Source organism: Nyctereutes procyonoides, unplaced genomic scaffold, assembly GCF_905146905.1.
Source record: "Nyctereutes procyonoides isolate TBG_1078 unplaced genomic scaffold, NYPRO_anot_genome, whole genome shotgun sequence".
Lineage (NCBI taxonomy): Eukaryota > Metazoa > Chordata > Mammalia > Carnivora > Canidae > Nyctereutes > Nyctereutes procyonoides.
The window spans coordinates 27,716,691-27,735,270 of NW_026575044.1; the positions used below are offsets into that span (position 1 = coordinate 27,716,691).

At 37.1% G+C, this 18,580-nt stretch overlaps 1 protein-coding gene across 6 annotated transcripts in view; it reads right to left on the reverse strand.

The window, feature by feature from the left end:
• The window catches only part of MAPRE2 (microtubule associated protein RP/EB family member 2), a 153,966-nt gene that overhangs the window by 25,407 nt on the left and 109,979 nt on the right, over positions 1 to 18,580 (reverse strand). For all 6 annotated transcript variants that reach the window (XM_055324167.1, XM_055324166.1, XM_055324164.1 and 3 more), the window contains 2 exons: positions 9,282 to 9,427; positions 5,486 to 5,699 (listed from right to left, as the gene is read on the reverse strand). In XM_055324167.1, the coding sequence (XP_055180142.1) occupies positions 5,486 to 5,699; positions 9,282 to 9,427 (360 nt within the window). The remainder of the gene's footprint in view (positions 1 to 5,485; positions 5,700 to 9,281; positions 9,428 to 18,580) is intronic.

Sequence of the window (18,580 nt, forward strand, 5' to 3'; positions counted from 1 at the left end):
ACGGGAGACGAAAACTGACGGAACTGACGACAATTTCACATCAGTGTAACATCCTCTTCACAGCCAATTATTAGAACTAGACAAAAAAAAAAAATCAGTAAAAACAGAGAGGATCTGAGTAACAGTATCCACTACCTTGATCTGATATTTCTAAAACACTACACAACCAACAACTGCAGGATACATATGCTTCTTAAGCACACGTGGTACCAACAGACACCCTATTTTGGGCCATAAAATCAAGATCAGAACAAGGACAAAAAAACTATAAACTGCTACATTTCACTGCTTCTCCTAAAAACATAAAATAGAACAAACTTTTTGGGAAAGTAAAAGCAACTCTTCTCTCCCCAGAGAAAGTGACAGGCAATGTTTATTTAGATTATAGGTGGTCAGCAAATACCAATAAACCTGGTCACCTTGTTAAGATCCTATGAACAGCCTTAGAGAAACCAAATTAAAGATAACTGAGTAGTCACATATTCAATAGTTTAGGAAAATACCATCAGGATTTGTTTACATCTACATTTAGGGATTTAAGTATGATTGTTCAAATCCTTTATTATACTTACGTTGCTTGCTCTTTGAAGCCACTTTTCCAATATTTCTATTGATCTCATTTTAAGGCTGGAACACTCAAGTCCCTCAGGAAAAGAGACAGCACACACTCAATTTCCATAGCAACTCTAAATCCATCACACTATATTTGTATATGAGAATTTGATTTAAATACATTAATATATGTGAATTTGCAATGTGTCTAAGCTGTGGTTGCTATAGGAACCGCAACTTCAAATTTCCTTTTAAGTTTTGTAAGTGCACACACTTAATGACTGGTCCCCCCCCCCCCCCCCGGGGCCCCTGCCAGCTATCTTGAGTTGCCAATAAGGCTCATTGCAATAAACTGATAAACAACATGATTCACAATGATATATGCACTTAAAAGATATCTATCATTATGAAAATGTGTATTTTAATACATGCTCCTTGTTGGTAGATCAAAAGCAATTCAAGATGTGATTCGTCAGAAGGTAGATCGAACAAGACTTGCCAATTAATTGTCACCCTGATGTGACAGCCTCTGCTTATGCTGCAGCTCATTTTAGACCAGGTAAGTCACCCAACTACAGAAAGACACCAGTGGGCTCTACGGCTGCTCTGAATCTGCAGGAGGACATTTTGTGTCTGTATTGAATTGGCAGAAAAATCTAGCACATTCTCGTAGCAGCAGAATGCGTCTATTTTACACAAAAGCAAACAACCCATGGTGCATGGCTACAGAAGTCATCTGTATGATGAAAACACTGTTGTTGGTTTTTTTTTTCCGATTTAGATAGTATTTAATTATCAACATGTGGATAATCCATTCCATGATCATATTTCCACTCTAATATGGGCCCTTTGCCACAAGATGCTCTGGAGCTTCTACTTACTGTTCTTAATGTGTTACATGCAACTTAATTTTAATATTAGCCTAAGGAAATATTGGGGAGAAAGAAATCCACTGTAAAACCAGTCAAGTATTCCAAAGCCAAAGGAAAAAATAAAGACGATCTCTTGCTTTGATTGTAACAGCCACTGCTTGTTTCCACTAATGCAGATGGTTGAGAAATGACAAGGCTTAGAGGTGGAACAAAAATTACTGCTGAATGTTACTGATATGGCATCACTGTCAGATCACTGTGATATAGATCTGAGAACTCCCAGAAAGCTGACGCTCACACCTCAGCATCAAGCACTTTGTCTTAAATTTTGGATGAACAAAATCAGTCTTGTATATAAAGAGGATGGCCTTGGATGGTTTCAGATCAGAGGCAGGGAGGCCACTTTAGAGACTGTAAGTAATTCATGGGGGAGAGGATTATCAATAGAAAATGAAACAGAATCTTAAGAATTAGAAGGAAACTCTGAGTGTATCAATTAATACAGGCTGGTGTCCTAGTGATACTGAAGGATACAGAGAGGCATGGACCTACCTGATTCCATAATAAAGCATTCAGGGTGTTCAGTAAGCTTTCTGAAGTCTTTTGGCTCTTCTTTTACTGATGTTTATCCTTTTTATTGCTATAAGTGTATTCCTTGCCTAAGTAAGTTATGTGCTGAGAAACCATATCCCCATGTTTATTATAATTACACATTTTGTATCACAGATTTTATAACACCTATTTTGACTCTTGGAAGACATTTTGGCTTCCATTTTCTTGGCTGTATTCCCAAGAGTTGGATATATGACCTCAACTTACTTTATAGGAGCCTTTCACCTATCACATACAACTTTTAAAACAATGTTCTACATGTGATGTATACCTTGCTATAATTTTTTCCGCAGTATAATTTTTCCATCCCACAATGTCCAAGAGACAGAACCTATTTTGTTTAAAAGGGTATGACTGGTTTGACTTTTGAAAATATCCTTTCTCCCTCATGAAAACCAATGAGGTGAACGTGGTCAAGGTATGAGGAACATGAGTCTTAAGAACTACTGCCTTGGGCAGCCCTGGTGGCGCAGCGGTTTGGCGCCGCCTGCAGCTCAGGGTGTGATCCTGGAGACCGGGATGGAGTCCCGCACTGGGCTCCCTGCATGGAGCCTGCTTCTCCCTCTGCCTGTGTCTCTGCCTCTCTCTGAATAAATAAATAAATCTTAAAAAAAAAAAAAAAAAAAAAAAAAGAACTACTGCCTTCTGGAACATTAAAAACCCTATTTATTACCTGTTGACTTTACCGTGTTTCCTGAGCTTTGTCACCCAAGAGTTTAGGCTCTGGAAGAAATATGTTTCTCGTTCAGGTTTATGGACATTCTATCAAAATAGCACACACTTCTCTGTGGCTTCTGTGAAAGACCAGTGGGGGAACTGCTAGAAAACAAAGCCAAGGCAGCACCATGGGCAGTGGTACCAATACAGGGACATGTTGTGATTGTGGGGGAAAAAAAAAACAAACTTCTGCGGCCTGTCTGATTTCACTACTAAAAAACTTGGGGAATAAAAAAAGAGTGGCAGCTGAGTTGAATCTGTACATCATTAACAGCTAAAGAAAAAGGCCCTAAGATGAGAAATGCCAGCTACCCTGGGTTTCCCTTCCCGTCCATGTCCTCCTCCCCTACCGCATCTGCCCACCAAATCCCCCCCATTGGACAAAACACACCACTCTTCTTTTCTCTCCCCCCACTGACTACACTGTCGAAGTTTCTGACCAAACTGGAAGGCCAATTTGAACTGCCGTACATTTTTGTTCCTCAAATTTCTTGTGGCTTTTTACCAACCTCTCCCCAGCACTTGTTAAAATAAAAATTCCCCTTCCTGTCTGAATGTTTATCAACACCCTTGACTTACTTCATTTTCTCCTTCCAGCTCAAAGGTCCTGCTCCACAAATCTCCCCTCCTTTTCCCTATCACCAATTATTTCTTCTCCACGGACCTTCCTCCCCTCTTACCAACTTGCTTACTGTGCCTTGTCCTAAAAGCAAACGACAACAGATCAAGAACAACACCAGCTCTTTCCAATCTCACCTCTTGAGGCTGTCAGCTTCTCCCCACAACAACCAAACAGTCTTCCTCAACTTGTTTCCTGATGAATTTGGTGAAGGTGGAATCTACACTTACTGCATGACCTAGCCATTTGTGAGGTCATGCCCTTGTCCAGTCTCTGCAGTCCAGCAGGTATGTGCACTCAGCATTTTAACAGACCAGTTCTCTCAAGGATCATTCCTCCCCTCCTAAGAGTCAGGTACCTTTGGCCTCTTTGCAGGCTTCATCCTATTTGATCTCTCCACAGTTAATTTCTGGCATTGCAGGTGATCCCTCTTTCTAGAAATTTCCTACTGTTCATTCTCTGATTCTGAGTTTTCCAAGTTTTTTTCCCAATGTTGATATCTTTTTTCTCAGCTTCCTCTTTTTCCTCTGCTCCTTAATGTATGTATTCCCAGAAATCTGTGTCACTTCGTTTCTTTTTTATAAGCTCATTCATTTTATAGCTTCAACACTGGATTTTTATGCTACCTTAAACTCTTCCTCCAATTCCTCTAACTCACCCTGGGTCCCATAGTTCCACTGGGTGACCCCTAAATTGGAAATCCAATGGGCTCTTTCAGTCCTCATTTTACCTGACTCCTCCACAGATTTAGACATGTTGGCTAGTCTGTTCCCTTCCTGATGTGCCATTCCCTCATTTCCTTTAATCTTTCTGGCATCTTCCCTGCTCAGGTGCAAATCCTTCCTTTTCTACCCAAACATTCAATGTTAGAGGCTCCCCTTTCAGCCTCAATGACATGGGTATACGGAAGCCTCACAAATGTACACCTCTAGCCTATGCAACATACTTCTTAGTATGTTTAGTATTAGTTTTGTTTTTTAAGTATTAGTATTCTTCTAACCACCTCTTATCCATCCTGATTGGAGGCTGGGGATAAATAAGGAATTTGTATTATTTACATATTAATGTTACTGATTTAACAAGTGTGAACACTGGTTTTTAGGATGGAACAAGTAGTTTCTGAGGATTTCATTGTTTAACTGTACAGTATCATAACTTGTGTTAATAATGACCTCAATTATCGGAGAAGGACAAACAGTGTATGTTCTCATTCATTTGGGGAATATGAATAATAGTGAAGGGGAATATAAGGGAAGGGAGAAGAAATGTGTGGGAGATATCAGAAAGGGACACAGAACATAAAGACTTCTAACTCTGGGAAATGAACTAGGGGTGGTGGAAGGGGAGGAGGGTGGGGGTGAATGGGTGACGGGCACGGAGGGGGACACTTGATGGGATGAGCACTGGGTGTTATTCTGTATGTTGGTAAATTGAACACCAATAAAAATTAATTTATATAAAAAAAATAATGACCTCAATTGCACAAGAACACCTACCTGCTTGATGAAGTCTATTTTTTATGGAAGGATGTTTATATTTTTGAAAGATTTTATCCACAAAAGTTTAAAGAACTTTAAAGTTCTAGGTATTCATCCCCTATGACTTCACTTTTGGAGCTGAATAAATGAGGTCTTGCTGAGTATTATCACATAAAAATTGGCACTGACCATACAGGAGACAAAATGCATATTTCATAACTTTTCTTTCAAAGATTATAGATTATTCATATTTAAAAACATAAATTGGTTCATATTCTGTTTCTATAGCCAGCAATTAAGCAGTAAAAATACTTCAGTTGAAATCTAAACAGACTTGATATTTTTCAGAAAAACATACCAAGAAAATGAAATCTATCCCTGGAGTATTATTTTAACACACAGCTTGAATGATCAAGGTGAGTAACTCTGCCTTTTTAGTAGTCTAATCATGATCATTAGACTTATTATAGATAAGACACTGCTGGGAAGATAACGTGGTCAGAGAGACAACAATAAAAACCATCCAGAGGCATAAAGAGACTGCTGGGAATAATCAACCAAACACAGGAAAGCACAGATGAACCTGAGCCATTTTCTAAAAGGAAAGAGAGTGTCCGATTTCACTGTTCTGATACCTGCGGTGGGGGAGTTTGCATGGTGAGACTTTTTCGGCAGGTTGAAGATCTGTTCGCCAGGGTCAGGGGGAGGGATTGCATCTTGCCCTTGCCGTGCTTCTACAGGATCATACTCTTTCCCGTCATAGTTAGCATCATAGAATTTCTTAAACCACTGAATGAAATCCAGGTTGTCCTGGAAACGTCCTTTCACCAGCTTCTCCACTGGGATCACCTGCAACATAAAATCTCTGTGAGTCATGACCCTGTTTGGGGGTATTTAACACAACTAAAGTGTTCTCTGTAACTATTTCCTATGCATCCACAATTACAGACTACTGGTTTCCCCCTCAGCTTCTTGACCAGCTATATTCTAGAATTCACCTTTTTCCCCCCATCATATTAAAGAAAAGTTAAACTAAAATGCTGTAGATGGTTCTTGTGATTTATTGCCTACTTCTGAACAAATGAGATGAAACAAGGAATACCCTTAGCTGTCAAGAGGGGCTGATCCTCTTCATGATGTATTTAATTACTCAAGCATCTCCCTGCAAAAATGGGCCTGGGATGTTGTGCTGTTTCAAGATTGATGGATTTTCCATATTTCTTTTTACCACTTGCTCCAGCGGTGTTGGAATAAACTCCTGTAAGGATTATAGCTACCAGAGAGTGTGAATGAATAAGACTCAAATCAATGCAAACATTTACTTATCTAATGGTTTGTATGAGGCTAAATGAACTTCCCTGTTTTCTGTTGTTGTTTTATTTTTACACAAGACAGAGAAACAAGCATTAAAAAGAACTGCCTGTAGGTTGCCTGGATGGCTCAATCAGTTAAGTGTCTGACTCTTGATTTTGGCTGGGTCACAATCTCAGGTCGTGAGGTGGAGCCTCTATGTTGGGCTCTGCACTCAGCAGTGAGTCTGCTTGAGATTCTCTCTCCCTCTGTCCCTCCTCACTTTTTCTCTCTGTCCCTAATAAGTCTTAAAAAAACAAAACAACTGCCTGCAATACAGAGCCCAGTAGTCCATGGGCTACACAGGAGCCCAGCTGATGTGCCATGGGAGAGCAGAGGGACAGATGGGGTCTGGTTAGGGAGGTCACTGAAGGCATTCTGGAAGACGAGGTACACCTAATTTACCTCCACTTCTGAGACAGATCTCAGCTTTTCATGGAGTAGGCCTTTCTACTGGCAACCCAGACAAGACGGCCAATAGGTATTCCCATTAGAGGCTGTACAGGAACTTTCAGAATTATGACAGGAAGAAATATGGGGTGACTGACTAGCTTTACTTCAGTGGGCAGCTATTTTTGAAGGAAAATGGAAAAAAGGACTTAGTTATGCAGACTGTGCCATTACCAGGTTCTGACTTCCTCATCTTTGGGAATCCTAGCTGAATGTAGGCCATGAGAGTTAGAAAGCTAAGGAGTGAATCTTATCACAAGTACACAATTCAGACACAAGCCTAGTGTTTAAAGCACACAGCTTCACTGTGTAATCGTATGAATGGAAGCCATATACATTAAATTTTCAGCAAGGCTTTGCCACTCAGGAACTAGAAACCACTGATATTCTAAAATGGATTCTCAGGATCACTTAAAAATAAAGATCTCAAATATCAATGACTACTTTAAGGAAAAAAACAACTGAAGCATTTTAGGCCACCCATTAAACTAAACTAAATCATTAGCAATGAATCTTTTTCAAAAATGTTTTTGATGAAGCAAAAATTGAAAAGAAGTATAGAACAAACAAAGAGAAACAAACTTTGGGAAGGGACCACATTTTTTGTGAAGACTCTTTCAGGGAGGGAGGACTTGGGTGTAGAGCTCTCTCTCCTCCCAAACTTCAGTGAAGTCTGCCCACACAGAAGAATTCCTTCCACACATGCATTTAATATTTGACTTTTTATTGTGCTAAATATTTTCATGTTTTCTGATTTATAACTTGTTTGCGCCAATACCAATATATTTAAGGTTTTTAAAATTTAATTTAATTTGCCAACATATAGTACATCATTAGTTTCAGATGTAGTTTTCAATAATTCATCATTTGTGTATAACACCCAGTGCTCATCACATCATGTGCCCCCCCACCACCACCCTGCAACCCTTCGTTTGTTTCCCAGAGTCAACTGTCTCTCATCTCACAGTTTATCTTCCTCTCTGATACCGATTTTTAGTAAGTGCTTTCTTAGGGAATAAAGCCCTTTAGTTAAATGCTACTATATTCTGGTTTCTGCCAAATGTGAAAATTTAACAACAGTTTTAGATGGTGGTACCACCTTAACTATTGCAAGGAGGCACTTACTTCTGTTGACTTAATTTCACATTCCCTATCAAAATCAAAGTGCTTGGGGCATAAGTTCAAACTCTGGGGTGGCAAGGAAATCTTCACACAGATGCTTCCCACCTGCTGTTACACTGACAAACATGCACAGGAACCACTATCTTCCCAAGGACTCTTGAGTGGAATCATAGTGTTTTAAGCCAGACAGGCCAACAAAGGTGATCAAGGCCAATCTCCTTCCACCAGAATTTTATCTTTGACATCCTTAACAATGGCTTATCTACTCTCTCTATATGCTTCCAGAAAGATATGGAGCTCCCTAATTTGTTGCACAGCTATTTATGAATGTTTTTCTTTTTGATCTAGAAGCTAGTATAGAGGAAGGATACAGAAACCTATAGAGAAGGAATACTGTTAATAAGTAAGAAGACCCTATGTAGCTCTGGTTTCCAACACATATGGAAGGAGTTAATTAGAAATTAACCACAGTACAGGACAAAGTTGAAAAGACTCCAAAAGGTTGAGCTGTTAGAGGTAGGTCTTTTGAAATAAAAATTCTGAGAAAATAAGAAGCCAAGATTTTAATATTTTGATAAGAATGCTTTGATTTAGGAAGATATTAATTATATCATAAATATGTACAGTTCAGCAAACTTTTCTCTTTTCCTTTAACCTGTCTCTTGTAACAGTATTTAAAATTTTCATTTCCAAGGCCTATCTATTGCTACTATTGATGCAAAGAAGAGTCTTCTGGTTTTCCTGTTTTTTTCTCTTTCCCCTTGTTCAAAATTCATTTCTTCCCAAAACCATTCCATCTAAAAAATATATCCTATGTAAGGAATATGGACTATACATGTGTTTGCATAACAGGAAGCATGAAGAGCCTGAGTGGACTTCAGCAATAGCCCTTTATCACGGGAAGAAAGGACTTCAGTCTACTTCATTTGTACACTGCCAGGACAAAATTGTAAGAGTTAAAGGGGGAAAAGGGACAGTTTATGTACACTGAGTAAAAATTTGAGTGTATACACTATGCTGGACACTCTGCATTCTCACCTTTATTTCATAACCACAGGACAAGAGGCTTTAGTCCCACTTTATTGATGAGTAACTCAAAGAGTTCAAGTTAACTTGCTAGGATCTTGGACCGGGACAGAAACCCATGCCATTTCCATTGTAACCTGCCTTTTCCCCAAAGGCACAAAAGACACAAAGAACCTCAGTGGCATCTGGCAAACAAAAATTTTTCATCTGCAATGCTAAAAAAAGGTAACAACATTTTAACTTTCATAGTTACTGTTACAGTTTTTAATCTAATAGCTGTAAAGTCTAGAAACTTCCTAAAATAAGAGACTCCTACAAATATGGGAAGTGAGGGTGAATGCTTTATGCTAGGTACAGACCCCAAACTACTTTGACAGTAACAAGACATATGCTATGGATACATCTTTGGATTTTTGCATTTTGGCCCAAAAACAATTTTAAGGAAAGACCATGCATCTTACAAAGTGAAGGTTAGTTTCCTACCTTATCAACATTCATTCGCTTAAACGACGCTTGCAGAAGCTTAAAATTGTGAATATACTCATGCTCCAACTTTGCTTGAAATTTTACTTTCTTCAAACTAATGCAGCCTGGAAAGAGCATGTCCATAAACTGGCAATAGGCAGCTCCTGGAAAGAGAGGAGAAAAATGCTGATGTAAATCTGACTGTGGCCAGGTGTTACTGAAGATTGCTGAGCAGGAAGCTCCCCCACCCCCCAGTTGTGTGCTCCTTTCAGTGTGCGCCCACCTCCTGCACTCACTCAGGCCAGGCGCCAGAGGAGAAGAGATCACGCCTCCACACAGCTCTCCCCACTCCTAACCTCTATGGAATTGATGTAGTGTTCAATAAACAGTTGACATCCCACAAACAGTGAACAGAAATACTTTGATAAAGGAAATTGAGGTAAGAGCTTCTATCAGAAAAAAAGAAACTTTTTTTTCTTCCATCTAGATGCTACCTCCTCCAAGTCATCAAAATATATAGATGTAAAAGAAAAACAAAGTTGAAATGCAGGACAACTGCAAAACTTCTCACAAAATGTGTAACTAAAAAACAACAACAACAAAAACAACAACAACAACAAAAAACCCACAGCAAATACAAATATGACCAACCTGTTTTATATCCACCTTGAAAAATAACTTAAGTGAAACTGGATAACTCAACTATCTAATGCCAAAAACAGTTGTATACCAATTTAATTCCAGGCCAGAGCAATGGGGTCCTATATTAACATGAAGGATGAAGACACAGAGACTCTGAAACTTACAGAAGTTGAGAGTCATGCTGTTTATGACTGAGAAATAAAAATAACAGCAATGTTCAACGAGTCCCCTGAGGAAATGGTTCTAGAAAAAAGGATTAGTCTTTCATATATAGTTTTTTATGAAGAATTCTTACATCATGATAGTTTCCACTAGAAAATCCCAGCAAGATCATGTTTACTGATTCATATTTTCTTAATAGTTAAGGCTAGAGTCATTTAGAAAAGAAATTCAAAGCCAGAATGATTATTTTTCTTTTACAAGGAGGAAAAGCCACAGAGCTGCAAGAATGAGAATAAGCTGCATTATGGAAATAAGCTGTATTCTCTTTCCTTCTCCAGATCTCTTAGTCTGTTTCTATAATGTGCCAATGGCAACCTTTCTAGAACATGAAGGACTCCCCTCAACCTCTGGTATCAAGGTTTCTATGAGAAGCTCTTTATTCCATTTGTGAGATTCACCTTTACAGAAGAAGCCAGCATCTCTTAGGTCATAGATATTGAGCATCTTTCCCTGAGATAGGAATCCAAGATCAAACAAGGTACCAGGGACCTAAGGGCTGCCTCAACAGGAAATGGTGAGGCAGCTCACTGTTCGTAGGTAAGACTATAAAGTAATGGAATAGAGACCACAATAAGTATCGCCTCTAGAATCTTTGCATCTGTGAGGTTGTCCCTTAGAGGCCAACAGCCAGCACAAATTAGTATATTCCTACTTAAGCAGATGGGCTCTCTTAAAAACAAAATAAAACAAAAAACACTGGAGGAGGTAAGAGAAACATCATGATCTTGGAGGGCATTCTTATGGTCACAATTCAATTATTCAGGTCTTCCTTTTGAAGTGCCCCCAGATGCAGCAAATTCCAATAGCCATTTGAACATTATTTTTATGAGATGGGGGATGTCTAAACACAATTGTCTCATTACTCACTTTTTGATGAGTTATTCTTACTTTTGTAGCATTTAGCATAAAATGTACTTATAAAGATCCAGATACCTATGTATACTTACAAACCAACCAACCAACTCACTTCCTAAATTTAAAAAGTAGTAACACCTTTTGGAAAGGAAAACAAACCTGAGATAGGGAGGAAAAAAACATTTCTAGGCCACCTAAAGAGAACCACTATTAATGTTCTAGTATATACCATTCTTTTTTTTTTTTTTAATCCAACAGACTGATTCCCTTTTCTAGGTCGTTTAATGGTCTCTACTGACATTTTTAATGGCTGTCTGATTTTTATATCATGCTAAGCAACTTACCCAAACCAAGATTAGATAAATATTCACATATATTTTTTTCAAGTATTTTATGGTCTCAAGTTTCACATTTACATTCTGAATTCATGTAGAATTTATTTTAGTCCATGACATAAAGGATGACTCTAATTTTAGTTACTCCAAATGTTAGTGAGAATCTGTCATTTTTGGCTCCCCAACATTTGGGCATCTTCCTGTCTGGGTTGATGCTACAGTGCCCTGCCTCCCACAACAGTACCAATGGTGGGCAGATATCCTTTTCCCCATACCCAGCAATAAAGATGCAGGCCTGCATCCTGGGCTCTGCCTGGGTCTCAGGGTCTTAACAGTGACAAAAATACACAGGGACTCTTAGAATTTAGTCATGGTGGCACTGGTGCGATCTAGAGTCCTGTGACAGCAACACAGAGGCATCCCAGGCCAGTGCAGAAGGGAGGCTCTATTCCCAGGTCTGGCTTGATTTCCTACTGACTGAGCTACCAAATATTCTTCCTGTAAATTTGTCTCTGCTTAAGCTTGCCAGGATTATTTTTTGCTATTTTCAACAGCAAATGCCAACTGTTAAAGTCAGCTAGGTGTTGAACGTCATCATTTCATGAATAATCTATATTTTTCCCACTTGGGAAAAGCATTATCTTTACTATTTATTGCTTTCCTAATACATGCATTTAGGTCTCTTCCTAGACTTAAATTTATTTTGGTCTGTCCCATTGGTTAAGTTTATACTCTGTTAAACTCTATAATGTATGTTGTTATCTGTAGAATAACTTCCATTCTTTCTCAAAATTGTCTTAAATTTTATATTGCATTTATTCTTTCCTTTCTATTTTGTATTTGTCATTTGTGGCATATAGAAAATAGATTACCTTTTTAAAAATTAGTTATATACTAAACAACAGTTCTGTTGAGATATAAGTCACATATCAAAGTTCAGCCTTTTAAAGTACAGCTGACCCTTGAACAACATGAGGGCTAGGGGCGTTGACCCTTCCACACAGTTGAAAATCTGTGTGTAACTTTTGACTACCAAAAAACTAAACTACTAATATCCTACTGTTGGCTGGAAGCCTTACCAATAACAGTCAACACGTTTTATAGATGTATTCTGTTCAAATACTGTATACTTACAATAATAAAGCTAGAGAAAATCATAAGAGAAACTATATTTATGATATTGTACTGTACTTATCTTTAAAAATCCACATATAAATGGATATGTGCAGTTCAAACCCATGTGTTCAAAGGTCGATTGTATACCATTCTGTGGCACTGAAGATATTCACAGAATCGTGCATCCATCACTACTAATTCCAGAAGGTTTTCTTTATCACCAAAATAAACTCCATACCCATTAGCAGTCACTCCCCCCCCCCACCCCAGCCAATCCTGGTAACCAACCACTAATCTATTTGCTGTCTCTATGGATCTGCCTATTCTGGACATTTCATATTAACGAATCATAAAATATGTGGCCTCTGTGTCTGGTTTAACTTAGCAAAATCTTTTCAAGGTTCATCTATGTTGTGGTATGTATCAGAACTTTACATTCCTTTCTATGGCTTAATAATTTCCAATTTGTGCATATGCCACATTTTATTGATTTACTCATCAGTTGATGAACATTTGGGTTTTCACTTTGGGGCTATGATGAGCAATGCTACAAGATTTTGTGTGGACTTAAAGTTTTCAATTCTCTTGGGATACGGTACACCTCTTCTATGTCTAACATTTGAGGAACTGGCAAGCTGTTTTCTGTTTTGCATTCCCACCAGAAGTGTATGAGGGTTCTAGTTCCACATCTTCACTAATGATAATTGTCTTTTTGATTATAGTCGTCCTAGTAGGTGTAAATTTTGATTTGATTTCCCTAAAGACTAATAATGTTAAACATCTTTTTCATGTTTTTTGGCCATTTATAAATCTTCTTTGGAGAAATGTTTGTGCAAATACTTTGCCCATTTTTAAAGTGGGTTATTTTTCCATTTATTTGTGAAAGTTCTTTCTACATTTTAGGGACAAGTCTCTTATCAGGTATCTAATTTGCAAATACTTCCTCCTGTGAATTGTCTTTTTACTTTCTTGATAGGATCTTTTGAAGCATACATTTTTTTACTTTTTAAAAAAGATTTTATTTATTAAAGAGACAGAGGGAGAGAGGGAGAAAGAGAGAGAGAGAGAGAGAGAGAGAGAGAGAGAGAGAGAGAGAGAGATGCGCAGAGGACAAGGAGAGAGAGAAAGAGAATCCTAGGTGGACTCCTTGTTGAGCAGGGAGCCTGACATAAGGCTCAGTCCTAAGGCCTGGAGATCATGACCCGAGCCAAAATCAAGCACCAGAACTCCTAACTGACTGAGCCACCCACGTGGCCTAACACATATTTTTACCTTGATGAAGGATATTTTTTTTTGTCATTTGGGCTTTTGTCATTTCTAACAAACCATTGCCTAAAATCCAAGATCATGATTTACACCTACATTTTCTCCTAAAAGTTGTAGTTTTAGTTCATACATTTAGGTCAATGATCCATTTTGAATCATTTCTTGTATATATAGGTGCAAGGTTTGGGTCTAACTTCATAATTTTGCGTGTGACTATTCAGTTGTCCTGGCACTACTTGTTGAAAAAACTATACTTTCCATTCAATTGTCTTGGCACTCTTGTTGAAAATCAATTAGCTATCAATGTACAGGTTTCTGGGCTCTCAATTCTATTTATAGATTGATCCTTATGTAGTAATAGTCTTGATTACTATAGCTTTGTAGTCAGTTTTGAAATCAAAAGCAGAAGTTCTCCAACTTTGCTTTTCCTTTTCAAACAGGTATTCTGAATTTCCACATTAGTTTTAGAATCAGCTCATCAATTTCTGTAAAAAGGCAGCTAAGATTTTGATAGGGATTGAATTGAATCTAGATTTGGAAAATACTGCCACCTTAACTAACAATAGTAAGTCTTCCAATCCATGAACATGGGATGTCTTACTTAATTTTTTTCAATGATGTTTTCCAGTTTTCAGTATATAAAGCTTCCACTTCTAAATTTTTTAAAAAAGATTTTATTTATTTATTACTTGACAGAGAAAGAGAGAGAGAACATAAGCAGAGGGACAGGCAGAAAGAGAGGGAGAAGCAGACTCCCTGCTAAGCAGTGAGCCTGACTCAGTGCTTGATCAGGACTCCGGGATCAAGATCTGAGCTGAAGGCAGATGCTTAACCAACTGTGCAACCTAGGTGCCCCTAAATTTTTATGTTTTCAATGTATTCTTAATTCTATTTTTAGATTGTTCATTGTTAATATACAGAAGTACCATTGATTTTTGGGTATTGATCTTGTATATCCTGCAACCTTGATTAACTCATTTAGCAATTATAATAGTTTCTTTGGTTGTGCTTAGGATTTTTTTCCCCCACGTAAGATCATGACATCTATAAATAGAGACGAGTCTACTCCTTTTCTACACTGAATGCATATTTTTCTTGCCCAATTGCTGTGGCTTGAATCTTTAGTAGAATGTTGAATAAAAGCACTGGCAATGAACATCCTTGTCTGGTCTTAGGGGGCAATGCATCCAGCTCTTCAACCACTAAGTATGACATTAGCTGCAAGTTTCTCCTAGATAGTACCATCAGACTGAGGAAGTTCCCTTCTATTCCTACTTTAGTATTTTGTAACATAAAAGGGTGTTGAATTTTGTCAAATGTTTTTTCTGCATCTATTAAAATTATCACATGGCTTTTGTCCTTTATTCTATTAAATGATATATTATATTGGTTTCTTTAGTCCCATTTGATCATGGCATATAATCCCCTTTATATGTTGCCAGATCCACTGTTAGTATTTTGTTGAGAAAGTACATCTATATTCATAAGAGATATTAGTCTGTAGTTTCCTTGTCATATCTTTGGTGTGGGTTGATTCTGGCCCCCACAAAATAAGTTGGAATGTTTTGAAAGGATTTGTGAAGGATTGGTGTTATTTTTTTTTTTAATTTGGTAGAATTCATAATTGAAGTCATCTGGGCTTGTGCTTTTCTTTTTAGGATTCTTTAAAAATTACAAATTCCATCTCCTATTATATAGGTCTATTAAGAATTTTTATTTTAAGTTTCAGTAGTTAGGTCTTTCTAGATGTTTATTTTATCTAGGCTGTTTGATTTTTAAACACTCATGAATTAACTCATGAATTCTAACAAAATCACAGTTGTTTCTTTTCAGTTTCCTAGGGACAAATAATACATAAAATGATACTTTAAAAAAATAAAATGATACTTTTGTACTATATTTTTGTGGAGGTATATATGCGTATATATTTACTTTTTTTCTTAAATGAGATAATCTTCTGTTCTTCCTCTAAGTCTGTTATTGGCTACTGATTCCTGATACTATGGAAATATTTTTCTGAGTTTAACCAACGGTTGTTATCAGGAAGGGATCCTGAATTTCACCAACTACCTTTGGAGACAATAAAAATGGAGCAACCATGGAGACAATAAAAATGTTTCCTCCTTTGATCTATGAACTGATCAATCACATTCATAGGTTTCCCAATGTTGACTTATCTTTGCATTCCTAGTGTAAGTCCTACATGGTGATGTTTACTGAAGTTTTTATTACAGTGCTGGTTTAGATCCACAAATACTTTATGATTTTTATACCTATACTCTGCAACTGTCTGCAACTTTGTTTTCTTTTGTTTTATGATTCTTTTAAGCTTAAAAAACATGTTTTTATTACAGTGCTGGTTTAGATCCACAAATACTTTATGATTTTTATACCTATACTCTGAAACTGTCTGCAACTTTGTTTTCTTTTGTTTTATGATTCTTTTAAGCTTAAAAAACATGTTTGGAAAATTTTCACATTTTTTTGAGTGTCTAAAATCTTGTGCACTAAACAATTTTTTTATTAGATTGCCAATGGCACAGTTTAAAATCTGTTTACCCTCAGCTTTTCCCACCTCTATGCTTTCAGAACCACATAAGCATCAAACAAGTGGAGTAATTTTTATCCAACAGGTAATGTAGAAAGAGATCGTATTAGTATCTGCAGTATATGGTACATTATGTGATCATTTAAGGTATTCTATCATAGTTATACTTCTAGAGTCAAAGGAACCTCTGAATATTTTAAAGAAATCTTTTATTGACTTTGGGAACTATGCTTCACATTTGTTGAGACTGCTCCCATATGTCCATCTGGGTATTCTCAACTTCTAGCTCCCCAAATGTCTACTGCCCAAGAGACATCATAAAAAGAATGCTTTGAAATTAATCATTGCTACTAAGAACATGGTCAAGAGTTCTTGTTGGGGTAGGAAACTATAACCATGGCATAACTTGAACAGGCTGTTGTATTCTGATTTCTGTCAAAGGCTAACTCTCCTGTTAGCTACATCACATATCCTCTCGCCTTCTCATTGAGGTCATGACTCCAAGTATCCTTTAGTCTCTCTTGCAACGTCAATTTTTCTATGCTCTAGTATCATCTGACTTTATCTGAAGTAATTCTCCATCATATTCTGTTTTAGGCCTATTCTACTAATTCATATATTGGTCTGTGGTTTCCCTTCCTCTCACTGCAATGTAAGTTTCAAGAGAGCTTACACTTTATCTGTCTAGATTCCCTCTGTATATAAGCCTTTAATATAGTACCTGGCATGGTGTGGCCTTTAATATCTGGTCAACAAATCAAGGTTTACAGGTTGTAGCAGTTGAGCCCCAAGAAGGGCTGGGTGATACCAAGATTCTAACATTACCAAGTCCCAAATAAGGGTACAGGAAGAGCTGCTACATATTTTAAGAATTGTTAGGGTAAAAATTAACAAGAACTCTAAACTAAGAACCACCTGGAAACTAAATTTGCAGAGAAGTGAAAGATAAGCCTCAAAAGGCTAAATATAATACACCATGGTAAAAGCAATCCAAATTGTAGAATGTTGTGTTTATTAACAAGATTATGATGGGCCATATACTATGAGCCCATGAACTCAAGGTACTCTGCAGTTATGAAGGTCTGCAAGTTTTGAAAATGATGAGGAAATAGAAAATAGGAAACTATTCTTTGTAGAGTGCCATGCTATGCCTCTACCTACAGCTGTAAGAATGCTTCCAATTAAAAAAAAAAAAAAAGAATGCTTCCAATTGTTATACATCAGAAGTGACATAATGGAGCTAAAAGGTTTGGGGACAGGAATTCAAAATGAATAGGTGAGACACTGTATGAAGGTAGAACTCAAAAATGAATTCTTACATTCAAAAGAGTCAAGGATATAAGATTTAAGTCTATGGGATCATGAAATGCATGAAATGACAATCTCATTTCTACCAGATTCCAGGATTTGATTTTACATTAGTATCAGGATAAACTGACATTTTTAACAGGAAATGTTCAGATAACCAAAAAGGACATATTAATTTATATATTATGCCAAGAAGAAATGAAAATGCCTACATTTATGTAAAATCTGTTAAAGCTTTCATGTCTATTTTTAAATTTAAAACCTCTCTAAAATATTTTCATCACCACCAACCTATTTTACAGATTTGGGAAAAGTTCAGAAAGTCATCCAGCTACTAAAAATAACAGAAATGGAATTAGACTCTGACCTGAACTTCAATTTCTTAAATATTTCCTCTTCCCATATTCCACTTCTAGGAAATTACAAGTAGAAATTCAAAGAAAGTTTGGAAATTTTTCTAGATTATAATTCTGTAAGAAGTCACAAAATAAACTGCAAGAGAACATAGGAACCTTTCAGACTCATGTCAAGGGTGGAGTGCCAGCTTATGTTTCCTATTCATAGGAGAATCTTAGAATAGATAGTTCATTTGTCTGTTCTGTATCATGATTTCAAGTTTTAGTATATACACACTTGTAAGAATTTAGTTTTACATACTGATGTATATATAAAAATATATATTATTGTATCAAAATCTCCTAGTACTTTCCTAGAAATGTGACATAATCTGTGCAGAAGACATTAAGCTATATTGGGTTTTGCCACAAAGAACTACTCAAATTGCCCATCTAATGTTCTCACAGGCCAAGGAACAAAAATGCCTATATCACTCACTGGATTCAATTACAACTTTTTGCCATCTTAGTTGGTATTGATGAAAGGTCAGAAGAATGACAACCTTAATTTGCCAGACACTTCCACACGATTATATCTTCCTTTACAGGCAAATGATTTCTGACAAAGCTTCTCTCAAGGTAGTATCAAATAGGACCAGGAAGTGGGCAGAGAAAGATAGAGAACTGAAC